The following is a 22,564-nucleotide window of genomic DNA, read 5'->3' as shown; positions in this document are numbered from 1 at the left end:
CTTTAATTAATGGAATGCTTTTGAAAGAAGTAGAACGGCATTAGGTGATTTTTCACAGCGGGCTAGGGCTGTCCGACTCCGTGGTTCTGTCCTCTCTGTGACGCTAGGCGGCCGAGGTGGCGTGTAGCGGGTAAGAAGTATGAGCGTCACCTCAGAGGGCCCGCGAGGCTGCCGGTGGCCATTCTGTTGCCTGTTTTCTGATAGGACAATGAAGGCACTCATTTGCTAACTGGAGGTACTCTCTGGTGCCTACTAGAACTTTCTTAATCAAAAAATGTGTTCCTGATCTTAAAAAGTAAAAAAAAATGTCCTACAAAACAATGAAACGCAGCCCCTGGCAGTGGCACAGCTCTGGCACATGACTGCACCCCAGGCGGTGGGAAGCCAGGTGACGGCACTCGGGGTGACAATAAGGAGTCACTCATCTTCACCAAAGAGGCTGTGCATCCTCACTACAAGCTCCTCTGAGTTTTCATGGCCTCGGGATCCCTTTAATGACACGCGCATTTCCTGTAATGACCTCCGACTGCAACGCGGCGCAGGAGCCTCTCGCAGACCCCGCCCACAAGCCCTCCTCTCCCCCCATTACGACCTGGTCTGCGGCAGGAACTTGCGTGTTCCTCCCTGCGTTTTAATGCTCATCGTAAAAAGCGTTATGAGAAGTTCCAGGCAGTTTCATTTTGTGAAAGCACACCCGGCAATCTCGATTTCATGAGAACGTTAAGCTCCGTTTACTATTCTTGGCTTTACGAGGGTCGTTTGCTGGGACAGTGTTTAGCAGCGGGTCTCGAGGTGTGTCACCGCCCGTGCTGCCGGAGAGTCCAGTCACGTCACCTCTGTTGACAAAGGGTGGCCGTGCTGGGCCGTTTCGCTCCGGGCATGCCGCGCCCAGCCCAGCTGCACCGGGAACCCAGCACGCTGCGTGTGGCAGTGGCCTTGCCCCTTGCCCTCGCCAGATGCGCGCGTCCCTCCGGGCTCCCTAGGATGCTGCTCCACGTGGCGTGCCTGGGCACGAAAGGGACCCGTGCCACAGTGTTGTCTTTTCCTGGGTGGGGCCCCTGAACGGTTTACTGGGGACTTCAGGGAGCTGCCCAAGTCAAACTGGGTAGAAACGGAAGAAACAGGCAATCAGACCGGAACCAGCAGGGGGAGACAAGCAGAGGGGCCCGGGCCAGGCAGGGCAGCTCCCCACGGGGCCGTGGCACAGGTGAGCATGGCATTTGCCCTCCAGGAGACAGCCCCCACCTTCATCTGGCATTTTCACAGGCCCTTGCTCCTCATCTTCCTCACAGGCATGTGGGGTGGGAGGGGTCAAGGTGACGATTCCACTGTTTCTGGAATCTGCAGGGACAGGGGACCTCTGCAGAGGGGGCCCTGTTGTAAAGTGGCCTGCTTTGGAGTGTAGGGGCCGCCTCCTGTCTGTGGAGACACTGCCGGGGAGCCCCCACCCCTAATGTGAGGCGGGAAGGGGGGCTGGCGTTAACCGCATGCCCATGGCATGCTGGCTGCTGTGCTCGGGGTGTCCGAGTATGGGGGCACGTTGATTTCTCAGGAGGCCCAGTGAGGTTGAGGGGTGGGTCCGGTTTCATATACAAGATGACTGGGGCTCGGCATAAGCAGATGACCCTCGGGGGACCCCCAGCAAAGCGCCTGTGCTGGGTTTTATGCATGGGGGCCCCCTGCTGCGGCAGAGGACACCTGAGCTGGCCGTCCCTCACCTGGGGCGGTGCAAGTACCTGCTGAACGTGGTTGTGTGGAGCTGGAGGGCCGGGCGCTCCCCGAAAGGGAGGCGCCGAACAGCCAATTTCCTGGCAAGACTAGAGTTGTGCCTCCTCTCCCCGTGGCCCTCGGGGACGCGTCCGAAATGAGTTACACAGGACCCGCAGTAGAAGTGGCACTGTCCTGGGTGAATCAGTGTGCATGCACACGCATGCACATGCATGTGTGTGTGTGCACACGTGGACACACACGCCACCAACCAGAAAATCTGAGCAGTCCCCACTCTCGGGGTTTGTTCTCGGCCGTGGTGAGTTCCGGCGCGGGAACGCAGGTGTGGGCAGTGCTGTGCGTGGCTGTGCTATGACCGCACTAGTGAAGGGAGCTCACTTCCACACGCGTCCGCCCTCAAACGCAGGTTCGGGTTCGCCGTGCTGGAGCCAGCCCTCACGTGAGGGGAGCTGCCCCCCTCCCCCGAACTCGGGCCCGCTTGCTGTCACCGAGTCTGAAGTGGCCCCTGGCTTTGGGTGGCTGGCCCTCCTCCTCGCCCGTGTCTGCCCCCAGTGTGAGGGAGCGTCCGTGGGAACTTGACTTCCCTTAAGGTCCGTTTGCACTCTCCCGTATAGCTAACGCGGCGTTTTTATCCATAGGAATCAAGTGCATAAATGTTTGTTGTTGAAGACTCCTCCTCCGCCCGCGGCTCATTCTGTCTTGCTTGAGATGATTCAGGATGTCTTTAAAAAAAAATTTTTTTTTTAAAGAAAAATGAAACAAAGAAAACCCATGGAAAAGATTTATGTATTTGGTTGGGGGGGAGGGGGAAATTAAACTTCTCATAATAGTTTTTAAATTAAATTTTGTACTCGTCCAAATCCTTTCCTTCTCCACCCCTTCCTCTGATACTCCCTCACTCATTAAAACAGGATTTTGATGGTATTCGCAGGGAAGCTGATTTACTGGAATAAAGAAGTTCTTTAAGTTTTAAGTTTTGGACCGTTCCCAGTGTGTCTGAACCCGGGTTTCAGGTTTTACTGGCGTTTTGTTGGCAGCACGGCCTTTGGAGCCCGTCCTGATTTGAGCATGTTTCCCGACACCTTCGGCGGTATGGCACCGTGTTTTTCAGATTTCAAAAAAGTTTAAATAGAAAAGCATATATAAATATATACAGAACATTGATTATAAAATGTCAAGCAAAATAAAAGGGCAATAAAAACTCTCAAGAATTAACAAACGGGAAGCACTCTGTTTTGGAAGGGGCGGGGGGAGGCGAGATGAAGACAGAGGTCCCAGGAGAGAAGTGTCCCAGGAGCCCCAGGAAGAGCCGACCTTGCGTCTGTGCGCGTGGCCATCTCCGTGCGCGAGTGTCCCTTTGAAACGGGGGCGAGGGCACGGCGCCGGGTGTGAGGTCAGCACCTGCAGTCACTGGGGCACAGACGGCGCCCGCCTGCGAGGAAAGGACAGCTGACGGAGGTGAGGGCGGGGTGACGGGGCCCGGCACGGGGTGGGGCAGTCTCCAGGACCGGCCCCTCTCCTGGGCCTCAAGGGACAAGAGAGGAAATAGTTTGTGTTCCCCAGGGCCCTCCGGAGGACCGGTGAGTGCAGAGGTCAAGGCCCCACGTTGGAAGAGCCCCTGAATCCTGACACTGCTCTCCCTCTTAATGGGGACACCCCGCGAGCATTCGCACAGAGGCCGGGAACAAGGCCAGATGCCCACTCCGCGTGTCCATAATGCCATCCTAGAGATAGCAGCCGCTCCACAGAGACGGGGGGCCAAGCAGGGGCACCAGCACTGGAACGGAAGTAGAACTACCTCCGTCTGCAGCTGAGGGGGTCGTGTGCCCGGAAACCTCCAGAATCAATGTGGAACTAGCTGCAACAGGAGAGTGCGGTGAGGGCGCGAGATACCGAGTGTCCTGCCGGCCTGAAGCCCGACCAGGGGCCAGCCTCGAGGGGCCACGGAGCAGGGTGGAAAGCAGCTGGGGAGGGTGGTGGGAGAGGGACCGTTTGAACGGGAATCTGTTGCGGGCCTGGGTTCGGAACCAGGTTTAGTTTACGGGGCCAGAAACCCAGCGCATCATGGAGCACAGTCCTGCATGAAAGAAAGGAGCCCCTGTCCCCCAGAGCGGAGGGTTAAGCTGCTGCTAAGCTTCCTGGTCCAGCCGGCTCAGGCAGGCTGCTTGACCTCTGGCAGGGCGGGTCCGAGGAAGGCTCCGGAGAGGTCTGAGCCCTGCGGGGGAGGGAGGCAGGGTGATATCCAGGGCAGCAAGCTGGTGAAAGAAGCGATGGTTTTGAGGCCAGCTGGCAGGGGCAGGGAGCTCTTCGTCATAATTACCCTCGAGCTGCGAGGGTGCTGGGGTGGAAACAGGGCCTGGGGAGGGCCTGGCTGGTGGGGTGGAGCTGCCCTTCCCAGAGGAACAAACTCGTTACCTTCGTGTCCTGGGTCTGCCCAGGTGTTTCAGCAGCCCCTCGCTCCGTGGGTCAGGAAACTGCCTGTGGGAGCACTCTCCGTCCCTTCGGGGGTGGGGGAAGCTGGGCGTGTTTGCGGCAGAAACAGGCAGAGCAGGGAAGACGCCTGCTGAGACACAGGAGGCGGCGTCCTGCTTCTGCAACATTTAAGATGACTCTGGTTCAGTTCTTTGAAACAATGCAAGAACCCCATTTTGATTTTACGCTTTGGGTCCGCATCTTCCTCACTTTCCCGCAGATGTCTAACCCCCAGGACCGTCCAGCTCGCACAGCTGGCAGGTGCATTGTGAGAGACGGGCGGCATTTCCACCTTCAGACTCTGTTTCGCTGAGGGAGGGGGTTCTTTGACAGTGGCCCAGGGAGCGGGCCTCAGAGCCAGGTGACCCCCCACCTGTGGGCTCGTCAACCCATGCAGCCCCCACTTCCTCGTCCGTGCAAGGGGATCACGTGGCAGAGAGCATCACGGGAGTCACCAGTGTTTGGGAATGAGAAAAGCGCTCATACCAACGGCCCCGCACGTGTTGGGTGCTCGGCACATGGAATCGCTGGGTTCCACACAGCCTAGAACCTTGTGGTGCCTTCTGAGTACCCGAAGATCCCATTCTTTGCCTGTAGTTGAAGATCCATGGCTTATTGATTGATTAATTAATTAGTTCACAAGGCCTCGGAGAAATCTCGAAGTGGGTGGAAGGAGAACGGTGTTGTGTTGGCTGGGGTACTGCTGCCGGGAGGGAGCCTGTTGTGTTGGGGTGGAGGTGGGGGGGTAAAGTGGGGGAGGGACAGGACCGGGCCCAGCCCTCACCGTGCTTCACGGGGCCGCAAACTGCTCAGGCCTGGCATCAGGGGGCCGTGAGTGAAGCCACCCTGGGGGACAGAACACCGACGGGGCGGGCGCCTTGACCAAGCCTTGACCTTGCTCCAGAGGCACTGTCTGGTGTCCGCTCTCCGTGTAACTGCCAGCCCCCGACTCCTTGCTCTCTGCTGAAGTGACACCTCTTCACACGCTGGCCATGTCTGCGTTATCCTGGAGGGTGTGCAAAGAACGCAGTTCTTCATTTCAGGAGTTGTGGTGGCCCCGGGAAATTATTGACACTTTAATACTATAGCTCTGGGGATTTTTCAAGAAAGACAGGTTTTGTTTTTTTAAAGTCGTCAAGAAACACCTTCTGGCACAGTGGTTTCAGGACATCGGACTTTGGACCGGCTGCATTCGAGTCACCTAGGACACGTCCCAGCTCTGGCCCTGGAGATTGGGGTTCAGCAGGATCGAGAGGGGTCTTAGCCTCTGTTTGCTTTGTTTTGTTCCCGAAAGCTCCGCCTGTGCTTCTGGGGCGCGGCTTTGTCAGAGCGCTCTGTGGTCCAGACCCTTCACCGTGGAGCGTGGCAGTTCCTAGCCAAGGCCGAGTCGGCTGTCAGAATGGAGTGAACGTGCACTCCAAAACATCTGAGTGCGTCCTCACCTGCTCCTGACGTTCCAGCGGAGACGGCTGAGGGCAGTCCTGAAGCAGGCGCCTCTGTGACGCCGGCGTTGTTGGTGGACTTGAGGAGCGTTGGGAGACCCGGGTGTTCGGCTGATCTCTGCCAGACGCGGGCCAGACTTCCGCAGGAGGCCTGAGGTCTGTCCAGCCTCACGGTCGGTCTGGGGTGAGGGGGAGCCTCGGGCAGGTTCCCCGGCAGCAGTGCCTGACCCCAGGCCGTGCGAGTAGCACTCATGGCCCCGTCCCCGTGGGCTGCAGATGCCCCCGGAGCCGTCCTGCGGGATCACTGGCTGCAGCTTCTGCTCGGCCTCGTGGGAGGGCAGCGCCTCCGTGGGCAGAGCAGGGACCCACAGAAAGTGAAGGGAGAGTATCCGTGTTCTTTGTAGTGAAGTCAATTCTGTTGATATTGGAATATGTTAAAGGCAGTACAAAAAATTACAAATACCCCTTGTGAGCACCAGAAATAATAGATATTAATAAACAGATTTCAACAGCACATTAAGAAAATAATATTCCATGGTCAGATTTTTCTAAGAGTGCAAGATTGGTTCAATATTATAAAACTTAATCTATTTATAGATATAGTAATTAACATATTAGTAGACCAAAGGGTTCAAAACATATGGCTGTCACCATAGATGCCAAAAGAGCATTTTATAAAATTCAGCATCTTGGTAAATACATTTAAAAGTAGGAATGAACGGGTATTTTAAAAAATAGGATTGCTTAGATGCCCTAAATATAACATCTTAGTGGGAAAACCCCCCAAAGTGAGGATTCCTCTAAGACCAGAAACAAGGCAAGGATGTCCAGCTGTCTCCGCTGGTCCTTATCGTTACACTGAAGGTCTTGGCCGATCCGAAGGGACGGGGAAGTCGCCCAGAGGCGTAACTGGAAAGGGAGAGAGCCTGGATCTCTCTGCCCAGGCCGTGATGGGACCCCTGGGAAGCCTCAGCGAGTCCGTGGTCCTCTGGTTCACGCAGTGAAGGGGTTTGTTAGGGTTAGGGAGGACGACAGGACATCCAGAAAGAGTCCTTCTGTACACACGCCGTAGCCAGGAAAGGGCATTACGGCGTGCATTTACAATAGCAACAAATACGATACAGTCCCTAAGAATGAGTTTAACAAAAAATGTGCAGAACTGACATGAGCTAACTTCGAAACGCATCCCAAAGACACAGAAGCGACCTGAACAAATGTAAGACGAGCCTCGCTCCCAGACGAGACGGCTCAGTATCACAGGGACGTCGGTTCTCCCCAGCCTAACTCATACGTTGAATGCATTTGGACTAAAATACCATTAAGGGTTTTTTGTTTGTTTGTTTGTTTTTACCATTAAGCTAGACAAGTAGGTGCCCAAGGTTATTTGGAAAAGCGTGCAAGAATAGCCAGGAAACAGCGAAAGCGAAAGCCATGAGGTGGTGCTGCCCTTGCTAGGTTTTCAAACGCACGATGAAGCCTCTGTGATAAAGCAGAGCTGTGGCAGCACGTGAGTAAGTGGAGAGACCAGCGGGAAGGAACACCAAGCCCCAAAACAGACCCCATCACATACACAACTTCAGCGTATAATACAAGTGGCGTTTCAAATCTCTGTGCCAAAGGTGGACTTTTCGGCAAATGGCCCTGGGGCGGTTTGATAGACATTTGCCAAGAAAGAGAAAATCAGCTCCCTGCCTTTCACTGCAGGTAAGAACGAGCACCAAACGGATCAGGGGTCTAGATTTACGAAGTCGAACCCTTTAAGTACCAGACACAAGTGGGTGAAGCCCTGGGAGGCATGGGCGTAGGGAAAGGCCATGAGGACACAAAATGAGAGGCAGTTAAAAAAATGGTGATACAAAATTTGACTACATAAAAATAAAAAAAAATTGTATAGTAAAAAAAAGGCCATAAACAACATCAAAAGGCAACAAACTGGGAGAAAATATTGGCAAGATGACACAGATAAAGCACTAATGTTCCCTAATATATAAGGGACTGTTAAAAACATGAATAGGTAATTTATACTAAATATGTATACATATACATGTATACATATACTTATATACATATGCACACATATACATACACACATACATATATAAAGTAAGTCTGGAAAAAGTCCAGCCCTTGTTACAATAATGAGAACAGTTTGCACAACGTTGATGTAGCCTGGCAGACAAGGAGAGTGGACTGGAATGCACACGCGTGAGCAATGACGACTTCACTGTACCAGTCAGTGGGGTGGTAGACACCACTGAGTGAGCATGTGTACTGTGTGGTCGTCACATTCAAAGTGACTGAGTGAGTAGAGCAATGAATCCGCATCAGACTTTGCGTTAAGCTTGAGCATTCCTCCGGGGAAACCACTCGGATGAATCAGAAGGCCGCAGCTGTGGGCCACTGGTGACTGGCAGCTTCAACACGACATTGTGGCCGCTCATGCATCACATCTCTTGCAAAGTTATTTTTGGCAAAACATCAAATCGCCCAGGTGACTCAGCCCCCCTACAGCCTAGACTTGGCGCCCTGCCACTTCTGGCTTTTCCCAAAACTAAAATCACCTTTGAAAGGGAAGAGATTTCAGACTGTGGATGAGATTTAGAAAAATACGCTGGGGCAGCTGATGGCGACTGGGAGAGCCGTGTGAGGTCCCAATGTGCCTGCGTGGAAGGGGACTGAGGCGTCATTGTCCCGGGTACAACATTTCCTGTATCTTGTATGTTTTTCAATCAGTGTCTCTGTTTTTCATAGTATATGGCTGGATACCTTTTGGACAGGCCATATAGATATAAAAGACACTGTGTGTGTGTGTGTGTGTGTGTGTGTGTACACACATACATCCCTTAAACATTTGACAACTGCACGTACAAGAGGAAGGCAGAACACAAGTCCACTGAGACGCCGTCTCTACACATCACGTTGGCAAAAGCTGAGAAGTGTGGCGCCACGTGGCGCTGGAGAGGCTGTGTGGAAACACGTGTCCCGTACTCGCTGGTTCATTGGTACTGGAGGGGACTCGGGCAGTTTCTAGCCCAGCTCTGTACGTGTCTGGCTCGGCATCTCTCTTCGGGAACTTACACCTCAAACAACACAAAAATACGCACAAACGAGAGATTCATTGTCGTTTTGGACACCAGGTGCTACCCATCGGAGGGTGGTTGAGTAAGCTACGCCACATTCACACAGTGGATTGTTACTCCGCTGTAGGAAAAATGAGGACGAGCTCTGTGACTCATAGAGAATGTTTCCAGGTTAGAGTAAGTGGGGGCAGGGGAGCAAAGGAATATCTATAAAATGGTCACTTTCTCTAAGGAAGAAAGGGACGTAAGCAAATACGCACGAATCTGTTCGTGCAGAAAGAAACAACAGGAAGAGGAACCCAGGAACTAGTGACGGTAGTTGGAGTGTTATTTGCAAGGAGGAGCGGCGGGGGAGCTCTGGGTGGACGGGGCCAGTGGGGAACGGTGGCGCTTCCCCCTACGGCTCTGACCCTGAGAACCAAGTTTAAAACAACAAAGAAACAAGGATTGGAGCGGGGACCCTCTAATGGCGTATGGAAGTACAAGGAAGCCCCACCTTAATCCACACGAGCAGCATGCCCACTCTGAAGCGAAAGAAAAAGGAACAAGCCCAAGGAACTTTTAAACATAATATTTACTATATCCTCTCAGGCTAAAGACAAAAAGAACTGAACGTAAATATTGAATCCTGGTTAGTAAGTTTGCTTTTCACGGTAGCACGGGTCAGCAGTTCCGAAACCGCTTTCCGTGTGTTCCAGCGTTGAGCAAATACGTAAATACGTTCGAGGTAACACGAGCCAGATTCCTCGTTACTGGAGAAGGAAGTTACAAATTTAGGAAGGGGGGGCCGGAGCGAACCTCGTGTTGGGCTGGAATTGGAGTTTCCAGTGAATTCATGGCCTTCAAGGTGGATGGATTGATGTACGGATGGGGAGGGAGAGAGGAAGGAAGGCGGGAGGGAGGGGGGGAGGGAAACACTCACTTTCTGGCTCTTTTCCGGCACCCAGATTTGTTTCACAAATACTGTTCTCCACTGAGAGGAGCCGAATCTCCCTGCGTAAATGGCTGATTCCGGGGCTGGGGGCTGAGCAAGTTCAAAAGGATCCTGGAACCTCTTCTTAGGCCAAAAGTAAGGCAGTGCTGAGAGATGACCGGAACGTCTCAGGAGGACACGGGCAGCAGCGTGAGGAGTGTCCGCTCGCCTGATCCAGGGCAGCTGAGCTTCAAAATAACCGATGATAGGCAAGCGCACACCTGATGGAGTAAGAACCCCTAGGTCCGTTCTGATAGGAATAAATGAGTAAAAAGATAAATAAGGGGGGAGAAGGAAAGGCTCTCCCAGTGGTACCCCAACCAGCAAATATGAAAGCAGTGACAGAACCAGGAAATCACCACTGAGCGCTCCCCGAGAAAACACAGCTGCTCATCCACGGACGCAAAACTCGTTCACCGAATTTCACGAGAAACATTTGTCTTTCCGCAAACACGTACCAATCACAGTGGAGAAAGCAGTCACTTCACAGTGGGAAAACCTGGCGCGCTCCCCCGTGCCCACGTGGATCCAAGTGAAGTCCCCACTTTCTGTGTGTGCGAATTGAGCAAACACCGCCTCACCCACTGTAACAGACGTGCCTCAGTAATGCGAGGCGCTGATGATAGGGGACCGAGGGGAGACCGGCCAGCTCTATGGGAAGGGAGCCCTGTACATTCCGTGCTGTTTTTCTGTAAGCCTAAAGCTCAAAAGTCAAGTCTAGTGATTTAACAAACACCGTGTCACGACCCATGAGCATGCGTGCCATGGAAATTCGTGCCGTGCAGTTTTGCTGAAACACAGCCACGCTCGCTCACGCATGCACTCCCTGTGGCTGCTTTTGGGCTGGTACCTCCGGGCTGGATTTCGCAGCGGAGAACATACGGCCCACAGACGAACACGGGACGCAGGCAGCCGCTTGGCGCCGTCGCCCAGCCCAGAGGCGGGCCGCACAAGGATCCCTGGGCGAGGGACAGGCACGGCCTGCCGGGTGAGTCTCGGGAGCGTCGGTGCAGTTGGTGGCCTTGGCGGTGTCACGCTGTGATCTCCTGGGAAGGGAGGAGGTGACCCGCCACTGAGCGGGCGGGCGCATCCCCGACCTGCGTGAAGAGAAGCTGGGCTTTCAAAACTTTTTGTGCACAGCGTGTCCCCTGGTTATAAAGTGAATGTACAAGTGTGGGGGTATTGGGAAATCCAGGCGAGCGTAAAAAAAAAATAAAAACCACGTGAAATGGTAGCACCCAGAGATTACACAGAACAACATGAAAGGTGTGGAAATCATCACATAATTGGGCCTCCACCTCCTGGGGCCGATCCCCGCCAGGGCGTGTCCTGGAGTCTTCTGTCAGCTCGGGCACGGAGGGGTGCCGGCCCACGCGGACGGCCCGGGTGCTGTGGGCAAGCCTCCTTTTCAGGTGTCAGCGTGATGAGGGTGTCCGCAGCCGTGTGTCGACAGCACCGGCTTAATGCCACAAGTGAGGGACTTTTCTCATCGTCAGAAACATATTTTGTAACATATATATCTATGTGAGTGTGTGTGTTTCGATGGGGGGAAGTCTAAAAGAATATATGTGTTTAGTAAGAGAGGAGACAATAGCAGTACCTCCCAAAAGTGAACCCAGAATTATATGACCATTTTAATGTCTTCCTTATGTTCTGTGTAATCTCTGGAAGGTGAATTTTCAAGAAGGACTTCTCTGCATGGCTTATTTTCTGCTTTGTGCTTCTCCGTATTTTTAAAATGATTGTGCTCCTTAGAGTAACCACAGCTAATATCTTGTAGCCGTGCTGCCTGTGGGCTTTTGTGTCCCGATCGAGTCACCGCATGGTGTCCAGCAGGCGTTTGCCGGTGTCACCAGGGTCAGGTGACACCCACTCTTCTCCGTGGGGCTGCTGGGATTTTTCCCACTCCTCCGTCACTGTCAGCATCGCTCCTGGCCCCTCACGGCGCAGTGCTGTGGCGGTCACAGTCTCCCTGCCGTTCTTCTCGGGCTTTAGCCTTGGAAGTGCGGTCACCACGTCCATCCGAAGGCGTAAATTCACAAGGCGCTCTCTCATTCCACACAGAAAGACTGGTTTTAAGAATTCCTTCTCATTGATTACTGTCAAATAAGCTCTTCACAATAAAATCAGGCTACAGATAACTGTTGTTGCCTTCCTTATTTTTAAAGTGATCTTTAGTCCTATTCTTAGAAGTGTTTGTGAATTATTAATGACAAATGTTATATCTGAACATAAAAACCATCCTTTCCCCCCCCAAAATTTTCAAAATCATTTTCATGGTAACCAATCACGTTAAACAAAAGTTTAAGCATGCAGAAAAGAGATTTTGTCAAATCTCACTCCCCCTCTTCCCTGCGAATTTTACGTAGTTGGAATCAAAGTGTGTGTAGTTTTCGTACGCTGCTTGTTTGGTTTAACACCCCATTGCAAGGGCTTCTTCCGTGTTGCCACGGAGTCTTCATGACTGTGATTTTTAATGACTACAGATGATCCCACTGACTTCACGTACTGTAACGAACACAGCCACCCCTCTGCCGAACACTCAGGCTGTTGGCACGTTTTTACTTGTATAGCACTGGGGTGAGGGTGGACTGTTTCCTTAGGTTCCAGTCCCCAAGGAGGACTGACTGGGTCTAAGTGTAAGTTTTCATTCCTTCCGAATTTTCACTGAATCAAACTGGCCCGTCTTCTAGGCCAGTCTTAATTACTGAAACTGTGTTCCAACGACCACATGGTACTCCGTGTGTTCCCATGGGCGGGCACCCAGTAGGTGCTGTGATGCCCTTAGGAGCCGCAGGGGCCGGGGCACCGTCCCGTCTGCAGACAGGCCGCGCTGGGTCTGTGGGTGTTTCAGACGGAAACGCCGCTCTGCTCGAGTGCCCGGCTGGTCCTGCGGGGAGCGCGCTGGCTGCCGCTCACAGAAGCCTTGCACTCCACAGCCTTGGCCAACGAGGAGAGAAAATACACAGAGGCAGGGGGGTAATCATGCTCCCCCCTCCCCTCCTCTTTTTCCTTTTTCTGTTTCCTTTTATGAGAACACCCTCAAGTCGGGATGGAAACGCACGCACGGTGCCTCCTCGCCGCCCAGGCGAGCCCCAGCGACTTCCCCGGGAGATGCGCGGCGGACGGAGCCCACAAACGCTGCTTTGTTGGCCGCGGCCGTGCGGTTTGGCCCCCGGAGTTATCTCAGATGCACAAATAAATCTGGCGGCCCCCGGCCGTCTCCGGCTCGGCCGCGCCCCCTTCCCCTTCGTCCGCCTCCCTCCTCGCAGTTTCCTCTCGGCCTTCCTTCGGCGGCGGCACCAGCCCAGGCTTCTCATCAATATGCCCTGTTAACTGCTGCCAAGCCTCCAGCAGCTCCGCGCACATGTTCGCTTAATCACTTCTCTTTGTTCTGCAAGTCTGCGCTTGGTTTCTGACCGCCCCCGCCCCGGCCCCCAGCCCCCGGCTCGGCCATCGCCGGCGCTGCCTGCAGCACGCGACTGTCTCCTGGCCGCCTGCTTAACGAGCGTCCCGGATTGCCTGCCGCAGGGGGCCTCTGCAGCCTGCTCCCAGCGTGCCGCTGCATCGCCGTCCTTCCACGGACACCCGTGAGCCCCTCCCGGAGAGCCCAGGGCCTCGCCCAGGTGAAGGGCCGCGGGACCCTCCCGGCGCGGACAAAGCCTCCTTCTTAGGCCTCTCTGCCGGCGCAACACAAGAGAAGGACGCTTTCTTCTCGGAGCCGGCCGCTGTCTCGGCCCGTCGGTCTCAATGGGTCATTCATGGTGTCCAAGAGAAATACCTCCGAGCTGTATTTCATGGGCGGTGGAAGGGGGCCTGGCCTGCGGGCGCGGGCGGCCTGCTCGCTGGGAGTGCCCCGTGCCCGGGGCCCGGCTGGCCCCTGCCCAGCGGGCCAGCTCATCTTAGCAAGAGAAGGGGTCTCCGGGCACCTCCTCCCCGGGCCCCCACACACCCGTGCACAGCCCTGCGAGCCAGGGCACTCGGAGACGCCACTGCGTGGTTTTTCTCCGCTCTGAAGCATGTTTCTTCTCTCACCATTCGTGAAGTCCCGCCCTGTTCCCTGCGCCCAGAGGAGAGGGCGCAGAGCTGGCTACTCAGGGCTCAGACTTTCTGTGCAGCCCTTCCTCCTGGGCACAGGGGTGCTGGGGGTCCCCGGAAACTATGACGGGGGCCTGTGTTTCTGCAGAGCGCCAGCTCTCCCTCCTCTGCGCCCTTGCCTCTTCCCGCCCCCAGAAAGTATTTCAAAGAGGCCCACGCAGCTGCCCTGGTGGTGGGCAGACCCAGGTTTCGCTTTGTTTAATGAATCCCACCCCACGCTGTGCCGCTCGGTACTTGGTCGGCAGCCCCCGGAGAGCAGCGGGGAGAGCGCCTGCACACGGGGCCACCACGTGCTAGGGGGCCGGGAGGCAGCTCGCCGAGTGAGGGTGTGCTCCCCCTCCCTCGTCGGAAAACAAGCTGCCGTCGCCCCGGTCGGCGGGGATGCCGCGTGCTGTTGCGCCTGTCCCCCGAAGGGAAGTTTGTGTTCTCTAAATGAAACCATTTTAAAGGCAGAACTCCAGCCTCAAGTGATCCAGGGTTCTCCCAAGTTCTCAGAAGGTGTGGATTTATTTACTACAGTTAAAACATAATTAGTTCTCAGGGGACAGGGTATCTTTTAAACGGCTTTATTGCCACCCTATTGGTTTTCTGAATAATCAGAAACTTCTGTTATGATTACGTTCGGGGGCTTCGAACAGAAACGCACTGTAAGTGGAAACAAATGTCGGGAATTGTTAGTTGTCACTTGAAGGAGGGACACCACATCAGAAAGACCCCGATGGGACGTTCCGGAGACACGGAGCCTAATGACATGTCCGATGAACAGGGCAGCAGCCCACTCGGCAGGTGCACGCACCTCCCCCGCCTCCGTCTCCGGAGCTGGGAGTGGGGCCCAGCCCCCTGAGGGCCGGGAGGCGGCCTTTTCCACCCGCAGGCTCCCAGAGGAGGGTAAACAGTGCCCCCCACCTCGTCCTCGCGGAAGGGCCTCCTGCCCGAGTCCCCGTTCTGGCTGACCAGTCTTTCCCACCGTTTGCAGGTTGATGTTTGAGATGCCGCAGGAAATGGGTTTAATCGCCATCGCAGTCCGCCAGACACAGGGCAAAGGTCAGTCATCTTTTGTTATCGTTTGGGGTGCGTCTGTTTTCTGAAACCTGACTCTCGTGGCCCCAGAGCCGATGGACGGCGTGTGCCGATCCTCGCTCGACGCCAGGTGGAAGCCGTTTGTTTTCACACCCCACCTGCCCCGCCCCACCCACCCCACGGGGCCGAACGGGGGGGGGTGGGGAGGGGGGTGTGGATCGGAGATGGAGCCTTTATAGAATTCAAGCATTCTCTGAGGCTGAGATGTCGCTCAGTCACCTGACATCTGCTTGTGGTGGTCTTCACACTGGGTCACCTACATCTTGTAAACTTTCCTTTCTGACACAGTGTAGGCTTTGCAGTTGGTGACTCGTAACTGTGTTATAGAGACACTTACTGTCCCCCAGCTTCCCTGTGAGGGGCTGTCTGTGTCGCTCCTGAGGGCCACGCAGAGGGGCCTGTCATCTGCCAGGCCCTGCCCCAGCCGGCACTGCAGTGTGCATGCGGTGGGGCGCAAGCGGGGCCCGTTCACACGGTGCCCCGGAGAAGCGGGGGGCTGCTCAGAGCGCCCACCACCTGCTGCCCCTCGGGGGCAGGAGCCCACATCCTCCCAGCGGTCCCCGTGCCGAGAGCAGGTTCCGGGGTTGGTGGTCATGTGGGAGGCACGCGGCCCCCGGCCCTCCGCACCCCCCGCGGGTGCCGGGCTGGCCCCAGGTGCTGTAGCTGAGGGGCTCTTCTGCTTTTCGCAGGAGCGAAGGAGTGAGGAACCCAGTTCTCTGCTTCTTTCTTAGACATTCCTTCTGAGCATAAAGAGAAAAAAAAGTTTTCATTTTACCAAAAGCCGTGGGACTCAATGTGGTGGTTAAAAAAGGAAAAATTTTGATTAGCTGTGTCTCCTGTTCTGATCCCTTTATTGGCCTGACTTCCGTTTTAAGGGAAATAACAACTCAGAGAGTTAATATCAGGGATCACCACTTCCGTTCAGCTTCCTTTTTCTTAAATAACAGGGGGAGACGGCTCCCCCACCGCACGGTTCTCCCGTTCGACGTGCACGGTGGTGTGGTTCGAGCCCGTTCGCAGGGCCGTGCGGCCGTCCGCACAGTGAGCAGAGGGGCCCCCAGGAGCTCCCCTGGGCCAGCGCCGGTCCCGTCCCGCACCCCCGTCTCTGTTCCGCCCGAGTTAAGTTCCCGTGTGGCGAGAACTCGTTTGAGAGGGACGTCCTGACGCGGTGAGCCTGCCAGCCGCCCAGGCACGACGGGTGAGGTGCTCCCCGAGTCAGAGGCTGGTTCAGCAGCAGAGCTTCGGATTTTTTTTAAAGATTTTTTATTTATTCACTGTTAGAGAGGGAAGGGAGGGAGACACAGAGAGAGAGAGAGAGAAACATCCATGTGCGGTTGCTGGGGGCCGTGACCTGCAACCCAGGCATGTGCCCTGACTGGGAATCGAACCTGCGACGCTTTGGTTCTCAGCCCGCGCTCAATCCACTGAGCTACGCCAGCCGGGGCCCCAGAGCTTCGGATTTTAAAACGAACCCCAGAACATCCAGAAGCCGGGGTGGCCTCAGCAGCCACAGTCTGTTCCGGGGGGGACATGTCTCCAGCCCGTGGCTCTGAGTCCTTGGGCCCACTCCCCGCACGGCGGGCACCTGAGCCCGCTCCCGCGGCACGGCGGCCGGCTTCCTGGTGGGGCCTGTCTTCCAGGGCGAGGACGGAACGCGTGGCTGAGCCCCGTGGGATGCGCCCCGTGCACACTGCTGGTCCGCGTGCCGCTGCGGTCCCCGCTGGGGCAGCGGATCCCCTTCGTGCAGCACCTGATGTCCCTGGCCGTGGTGGAGGCGGTCAGGTCCCTCCCCGGGTACCAGGTACGTGCCCCCTCCCCTCCCCTCCCCTCCCCTCCCCTCCCCTCCGCCGCGCCCCGCTCCGCACGTGCAGACGCGGGCTGGGGCGCCTGTCGCAGGCGTCCGTGCGCACGCTGTGTGCCGAGCCCTGGCCTGCTCCCCGCGAGGCTGGCAGCGGCGTCCAGGTGCGACAGTTTTAACAGCACGGCCGGGGCCGGGGCTGCGGCTGCCCAGGCCTTGGGGGTGTGCTCGTCCCGGGATTCCCGCGCCGTCCTCTTGTCAGACAGCCAGGTGAGGGCGCGACTTCTTGTTTTTTAATCGGAACACATGGGACTGGATGGGGCTATTGCTCTGTGTTTTCTGGTGAAAGGGTTTATTTTATAGACCCCCGACATGTTTCTCATGTCCTGCCCTCACGGCCGCAGCCTGCACTCAGCAGGGCCGGGCCGGGTCTGCAGTGGGTCGGGTCCGGCGTGCAGGTTCGTTCGGGCCGTCGGCCCCCAGCGGCAGGGCACACGAGCCCGCTTTGTCAGTGCTGTCGTCGTGGGGCCTCGGGGTCGGCCATGGAGACAAGGAAGAGGGAGCACTTAACACCCTGACCCAAAACCTTTTCTCCAGTGCCCGGCCTCCGGCCACCGTATCCCCTTTCTGTTTTCCCGGAGGAGTTTCCTATGGCCATAGAGGGGCTGGGGGTGTCCCCTGCCTTCTCCCCGCCTGTAGCCCTTCTTTACGTCAGGCTAGAGACGTGCATCGTGTGGATCCTGAGGCAGACGCTGAGCTCAGGCCTCAGAGGAGGCCCCTCGTCCGAGTCTCATGCCGGAGCGGAGCCCGCCTCGGGCCCCCAAGTCCCCTCCGCTGTAGCCATGTCCTCGCAGCCACTGTGCGGGGGCACGGTCCAGGCCAAGCCTGCACCATGCACGCAGAAACAGGACATTTGTCACCAGCACCCGGCACCCCTGTGTCTGACGGGCTGTGGCGCCCCAGACTGTCAGGGCTGTGTGGGCCCCGCCTGCAGCCCCTGCATGGGCGTCCCGCCTGGAAGGAAGCAGCCGAAGAGATGAGGCTCTGTCCTGGGGAGAAAAATGTTTTAACCCTGGCGACCGGTTAATTCGTCTTAGGAAAGGAAGTGATATGCTGAGCCTAGATCGCTTTAGCTTTTTCGTGGTTTTGATTTTGACCTTGCAGCGTCTTTTGCTGACTTGGTACGCATGCCGCACCTGCTGAGTGAGAAGGCATTGCCGGGTGCTTGGGCCCCAGGGTGGGCGCTGGGAGGCTTGCCCTCAGCAGCTCACGGTTTGGGAGGGGGTCCCTGTTGTCCTGAAGACACTGCCACCCGGGGCCACATCCTGTTTCTACAGTTGTCCAGCCCCCCGCCAGACGATGGGCCTTCTGTTTGGAATGGCATTTGGTTTTGGCAGGACCCCATTATTCACTTGCACAGCAGAGTACAGGGCGGTTCGGACTCCCCCGAGCCATTAGTCTGCCTTTCCCGTGTCCTTCGCTGCGGCCCCCATTTGTCCCCGGCCAGACGCCACTGTCAGCACACATGTGCCCAGTCTCCCCGGACAGGAGGCGGCAGCACCGGGATGCTCGCTGTCCCTTCCAGAGCCCCTCGTGCCGCTGCTCTGCGGACCATCTGCGGGGTCCCCTCGGGCTCCTGCGGCCCTGCCCCCAGCCCCACTCGTGCTCCCGCTCCGGGGGGGCCGACCGCCCGCACCCTGCACTGGCCCTCCCGTAACACCCGTGGCACTTCCCGTGTCTGAGCCTCTCGTACGGCGTCTCCACGGATCGCTCGCTCCTAAGCAGAGTCGTTCGGGCTCCTGCTCTGCCTCCCACACAGCAGCCAGCCCCTGAGTGCAGGACCAGAGCTGCCTGTTTGCTGTACACACGCGGCCCTCGACAGCCGTTCGAGTGGATGGTCGAGACCTCAGACAGTGAGCATGTGCAGCCCTCTTCCTCGGGGAGTGGATGTCACTGTTCATCTGTGTGACCGCCCCACGACTCATAAGCCGCTTCCTTACCTAAGCCGTCTGCACGTGGGGACTCACCCAGGCGCCGCAGAGCGGGGCCCGTGCAGAAGCGGGCGCACCCCCGAGGGCAGGGCTGCTCTGTGCTTCTGTGGGGGCTGCACTCTGCCCAGCGGTCACGGGGCGCAAGTGGGGGGGGGGTGTTGCCAGAGTGACCACAACTGGTGTCCACAGGACACACGTTCTAGGCCAGCATTTCCCTACCGTCAGTGTGGACGCTGGGGCCCCACATCTTGGCTGGCGGCCGTCCTGTGCACTGCGGGGTGTGGAGCAGCGAGTCTGGCCTCCACACGGGACAGGAGGACTCCCCCAGGCTGTGACAGTCAGAAGTGCCTCCCTGTGGTGGCTCGCGTGCCCTGGGCCATGTGCCCTCTTGTCCCCTCCACCGAGAACCCTGCTCTGGACAGAAAGGAACCAGCAGGCTCCCTCTCCGTTATGGGGGGTGGTGAGCACCCCGCGTTATATTAACACTTTTGTGCTCCTGCCTTTCTTCTCTCGGCCTAGAATGTTCTACCAGGGCAGGCGGGCTTGGACGGAAACAGAACAGAACCGTGTCCTAACGCCGGGTAGACAGAGGGCCGGGTCGGGGGAGGGAAGGGGTGGGAAGCCGTGGGCTCCGCAGGGCGTCGGGGCGGCCGAGGGGTCCGTGTGGTTTTCTCTGTAAAGTGAAGGACACGTTTTTCACTTTCACCAGTGACTTCACTGATTTGGGTATTTTAAGCATGTCGGCCGTCTCCCACATGGTATAATGTTGATTGTTCTCAATTAACATCTCCACTGGGCCACTGTCAACCTCGCACACCTGGTCCGCCCGACCGGGGACCACCGCCCAGCAGGACATCTCCACCTCAAAACTTCACAAACCACTTTTGACACGTTTGACAATACACTATATAGGTCTTTTTTATTTTTGCATTTCAGTTGCATTTTTACCTTTCTTGAAATAATAAAGCATCATGTGCTGAAAATGTGTATTTTTTTTCTATCTTCGGTATTAAAATGGCTGCACAAAAATTCACCAATTTTGATAAGTATTCTTAAATGCACGCTGACATGACAGCTGTCACCATGCAGTCTAACAAAATTATCTCGAATGAAGTTAAAGACGACTAAGTGCCACTAGAGCCATCACACAGAAAAAAAACAAGCAAACTTTTTGGCCAACCCAATAGTATGGACCACCCAGGCTCGGTGTCAGAGAGCCCTGGGTTCGAAGCCCAGCCCTGCCGCATCCTGGCGACATGACCTCGGCAAGCCCCGCAGTCCCTTCGTGCCTCAGTTTCCTCCTCTGATCGGCAGGGTGACACTGTAGCCAGCGTAGGGGCTTGGCAGAGGTGACACACGGCTGGGGCTGCGAAGGGGCTCGGTGCTGGGTCTACCCCTGGGCCCTGGGCGGCTGTGAGCTACTCTTGGGTCTCTGTCACCCTGGGACCGGGTCGCTGTGCCCGGGGCACAGGCAGAGTTGCCAGGGCACAGTCCGCTTCCGTCCCCCGAGCCGACTGCTGGCGTTCTCCAGGGCCTTCTCTGGTGCTCAGTGAAGCAGGCTCCTCCTGGGAGCCCTCACAGCGACCCACCCGCCTTTCATGACCCTGGTCGGTTGGCGGCCAGCACGGGCCCCTGGAGCCCGAGTATTGTCCTCTCCCTGCCCCTGGCCCTGCCCTGGACAGGTGCCCCGTGGCTGTGGGTGCCCCCGAGATGATGCACTTGGTCCAGCGGACGGGCGTCTTCAGAAAGTGTTTCTGGTGACGACGAACGGTGGTGGGGGTGGGGAGCAGGATGGGACCCGTGCCAGAGAGACTCTAGGTCGCCCCCCTCCTAGCCCCCAGGGGTGCTGGAACACCGGTCGTCCCAAAGAAGTGGTTCTCCTCCCGAAAAAGAAAAAAGGGTGAGCCCCTGTGTTCGAGAATATTCTGTTCACCTTCCTTTTAGCCGGGTGGCCTCAGCGGGTCCCTTCGGGCCCTGCGATCGCTTGGCTGATTAACATGCAGGTTCTCCTTTAGGACATCAACTTACGGGTGAAGTGGCCCAATGACATCTACTACAGCGACCTCATGAAGATCGGCGGAGTTCTGGTCAACTCGACGCTTATGGAAGAAACATTTTATATACTTATTGGTAAGTTTCTAAAGGCTTTTCCCGGCACTTTCAGACTAATAAAAAGAAACATGTTTGTTTATACACGGCTGTGTGGGGGAGGGCCTTATCCTACCAATCACTTTTGCTCCGGGCCTTGCCGTCGCCGGAGACAGTGTGTGCGCAACACAGGCGGCTGGGTTGGGGGTGCGTCCAGGGGCGAGCACGCCTGGCCACGGCCAGGACACCCGGGCGGGCGTCGCACCCAGCGCCTTCTCTCACACCTCTCCACACTCCCGCTTCTGTCGAGTCGGAAAACACCCCCAGGGAGACAGCGCCTCGCACCTGTCGGAAGGGCTGCCGTCGAAAAGACGAGAGGCAGCAAGCGCTGGCGAGGACGGGGAGAGGAGGGAGCCCTCCTGCGCTGCCGGCGGGTGCGCCGCTGCGGGAGACAGCGTGGAGACGCCGCAAAACACGGAACCTGGAACTACCAGGTGACCCAGCAGGTCCGCTTCTGGGTGTTCGCCCGAGGGAAACGAGAACCCTAACTTGCGAGAACCACAGGCAGCCCCGCGTTCCCTGCAGCGTTGCTCACAGGAGGCCACCTGCGCGCGAGGGAGAGGCTGCTGGTCGGACGGCGGGAAACGGGTGCCCGTGTGTGGCAGTGCCGGCCGGAGCCGCCGGGCTCACGCCTCCAGCTGTGCCGCCCGCGGGCGGCGCTGCTCCGGGCGCCGGCCTCTCGCCCTCAAAGCTCCGTCTCCCATCTTCACACGAATGACTGGGCAGACGCAGAGATTCTCACTCACTCGCTTCTTTTATGGATGCAGAGACTCTCGAGTGGGGTCCGCAGATGCCGAGGAGGCCCGGGGGGGGGGGGGGCCAGGGAATGCGGTCAGAGTGGGGGGCACACAGCACTTTCTGTGGGGCGAATCCGTAGCCTTTGGTAAACCCTGAAGGCCACGGGCGGGGGCGGAGGGGGTGTCTCTGACCGGGGAAGGTCCGCAGTCCCCAGCAGGGCCGCTCTCTGGCCCTCGGGAGGACCCAGCCTGTGCTGACGAGGGTCACTGTCGCCGTTGCCCCAGCACCCCCAGGCAGTGACTGCTGGAGGCCGTGTGGGCGAGGCGGCAGCTTCAGCACCGTGTGCTTCCCGGCACGCCTCGCGCCCCGTGGGCGCCGCAGGTGCGCGTGGTCGGCGTGAAGGAGCCCGCAGCCCGGCGGGCTCCGCCCTGTCGCTGGGGTGGTTGGTGTTTCCCAGGTGCGGCCACACCGCGTTCCGTTCTCCCAGGCAGTGCACGTACAGACAACGCAAACCTGCCCAGGCCCGCCAGTGCTTCCCGCCGCCCTGGAAGCGGGTCGGCACACTTAGCGGAGAACACACCGTTACTGCAGACAGCGCTGTTCCACGTGAGGAGCGTGTGGGGGGATTTTTTCTCAGAGGCCCCCCGAAAACACGATCGTCTCGCTGCCTGGTTCTCGAGGCATCTCACGGCTGATTGGGGACCCCTGTGAGGCGGATTCGGGGCCCCGCCACTAACGCGGGTCCACTGCTCTGGAGGCCAGCCGGCCCCCCAGGGAGGGCGGTGGTGCGGAGGGACCGCGGAGATGAGCCCACCCAGGCCCCGCTGCTGGGGGCGCGCTTCCCCCCCAGAGCCTTGGCCTGGGGGCCGTGAGGAGCCGGTGACCGTGGGTCGGCCCCTCGCCGGCAGCGTGAGCCCGGCACCCAAGGCCACCGAGGATAACGTATTAAAGACGTGTGCCGGCCCTGGACCCTCCCTAGCCAGCGCTGGGCACCTCCGCAGCCAGAGTCAGCTCCT

At 57.3% G+C, this 22,564-nt stretch overlaps 1 protein-coding gene across 2 annotated transcripts in view; it reads left to right on the top strand.

The window, feature by feature from the left end:
• HLCS (holocarboxylase synthetase) overlaps positions 1-22,564 on the top strand; it is a 182,766-nt gene that overhangs the window by 146,947 nt on the left and 13,255 nt on the right. For both annotated transcript variants that reach the window (XM_036017423.1, XM_028504909.2), the window contains exons 7-9: positions 14,770-14,837; positions 16,514-16,674; positions 20,678-20,792. In XM_036017423.1, coding sequence (XP_035873316.1) covers positions 14,770-14,837; positions 16,514-16,674; positions 20,678-20,792 — 344 coding nt within the window. The remainder of the gene's footprint in view (positions 1-14,769; positions 14,838-16,513; positions 16,675-20,677; positions 20,793-22,564) is intronic.

The sequence above is a fragment of the Phyllostomus discolor genome, chromosome 2, assembly GCF_004126475.2.
Source record: "Phyllostomus discolor isolate MPI-MPIP mPhyDis1 chromosome 2, mPhyDis1.pri.v3, whole genome shotgun sequence".
Lineage (NCBI taxonomy): Eukaryota > Metazoa > Chordata > Mammalia > Chiroptera > Phyllostomidae > Phyllostomus > Phyllostomus discolor.
Note: the sequence above shows the minus strand (reverse complement) of the source record. Positions and strands in the feature narration are given on the sequence as shown.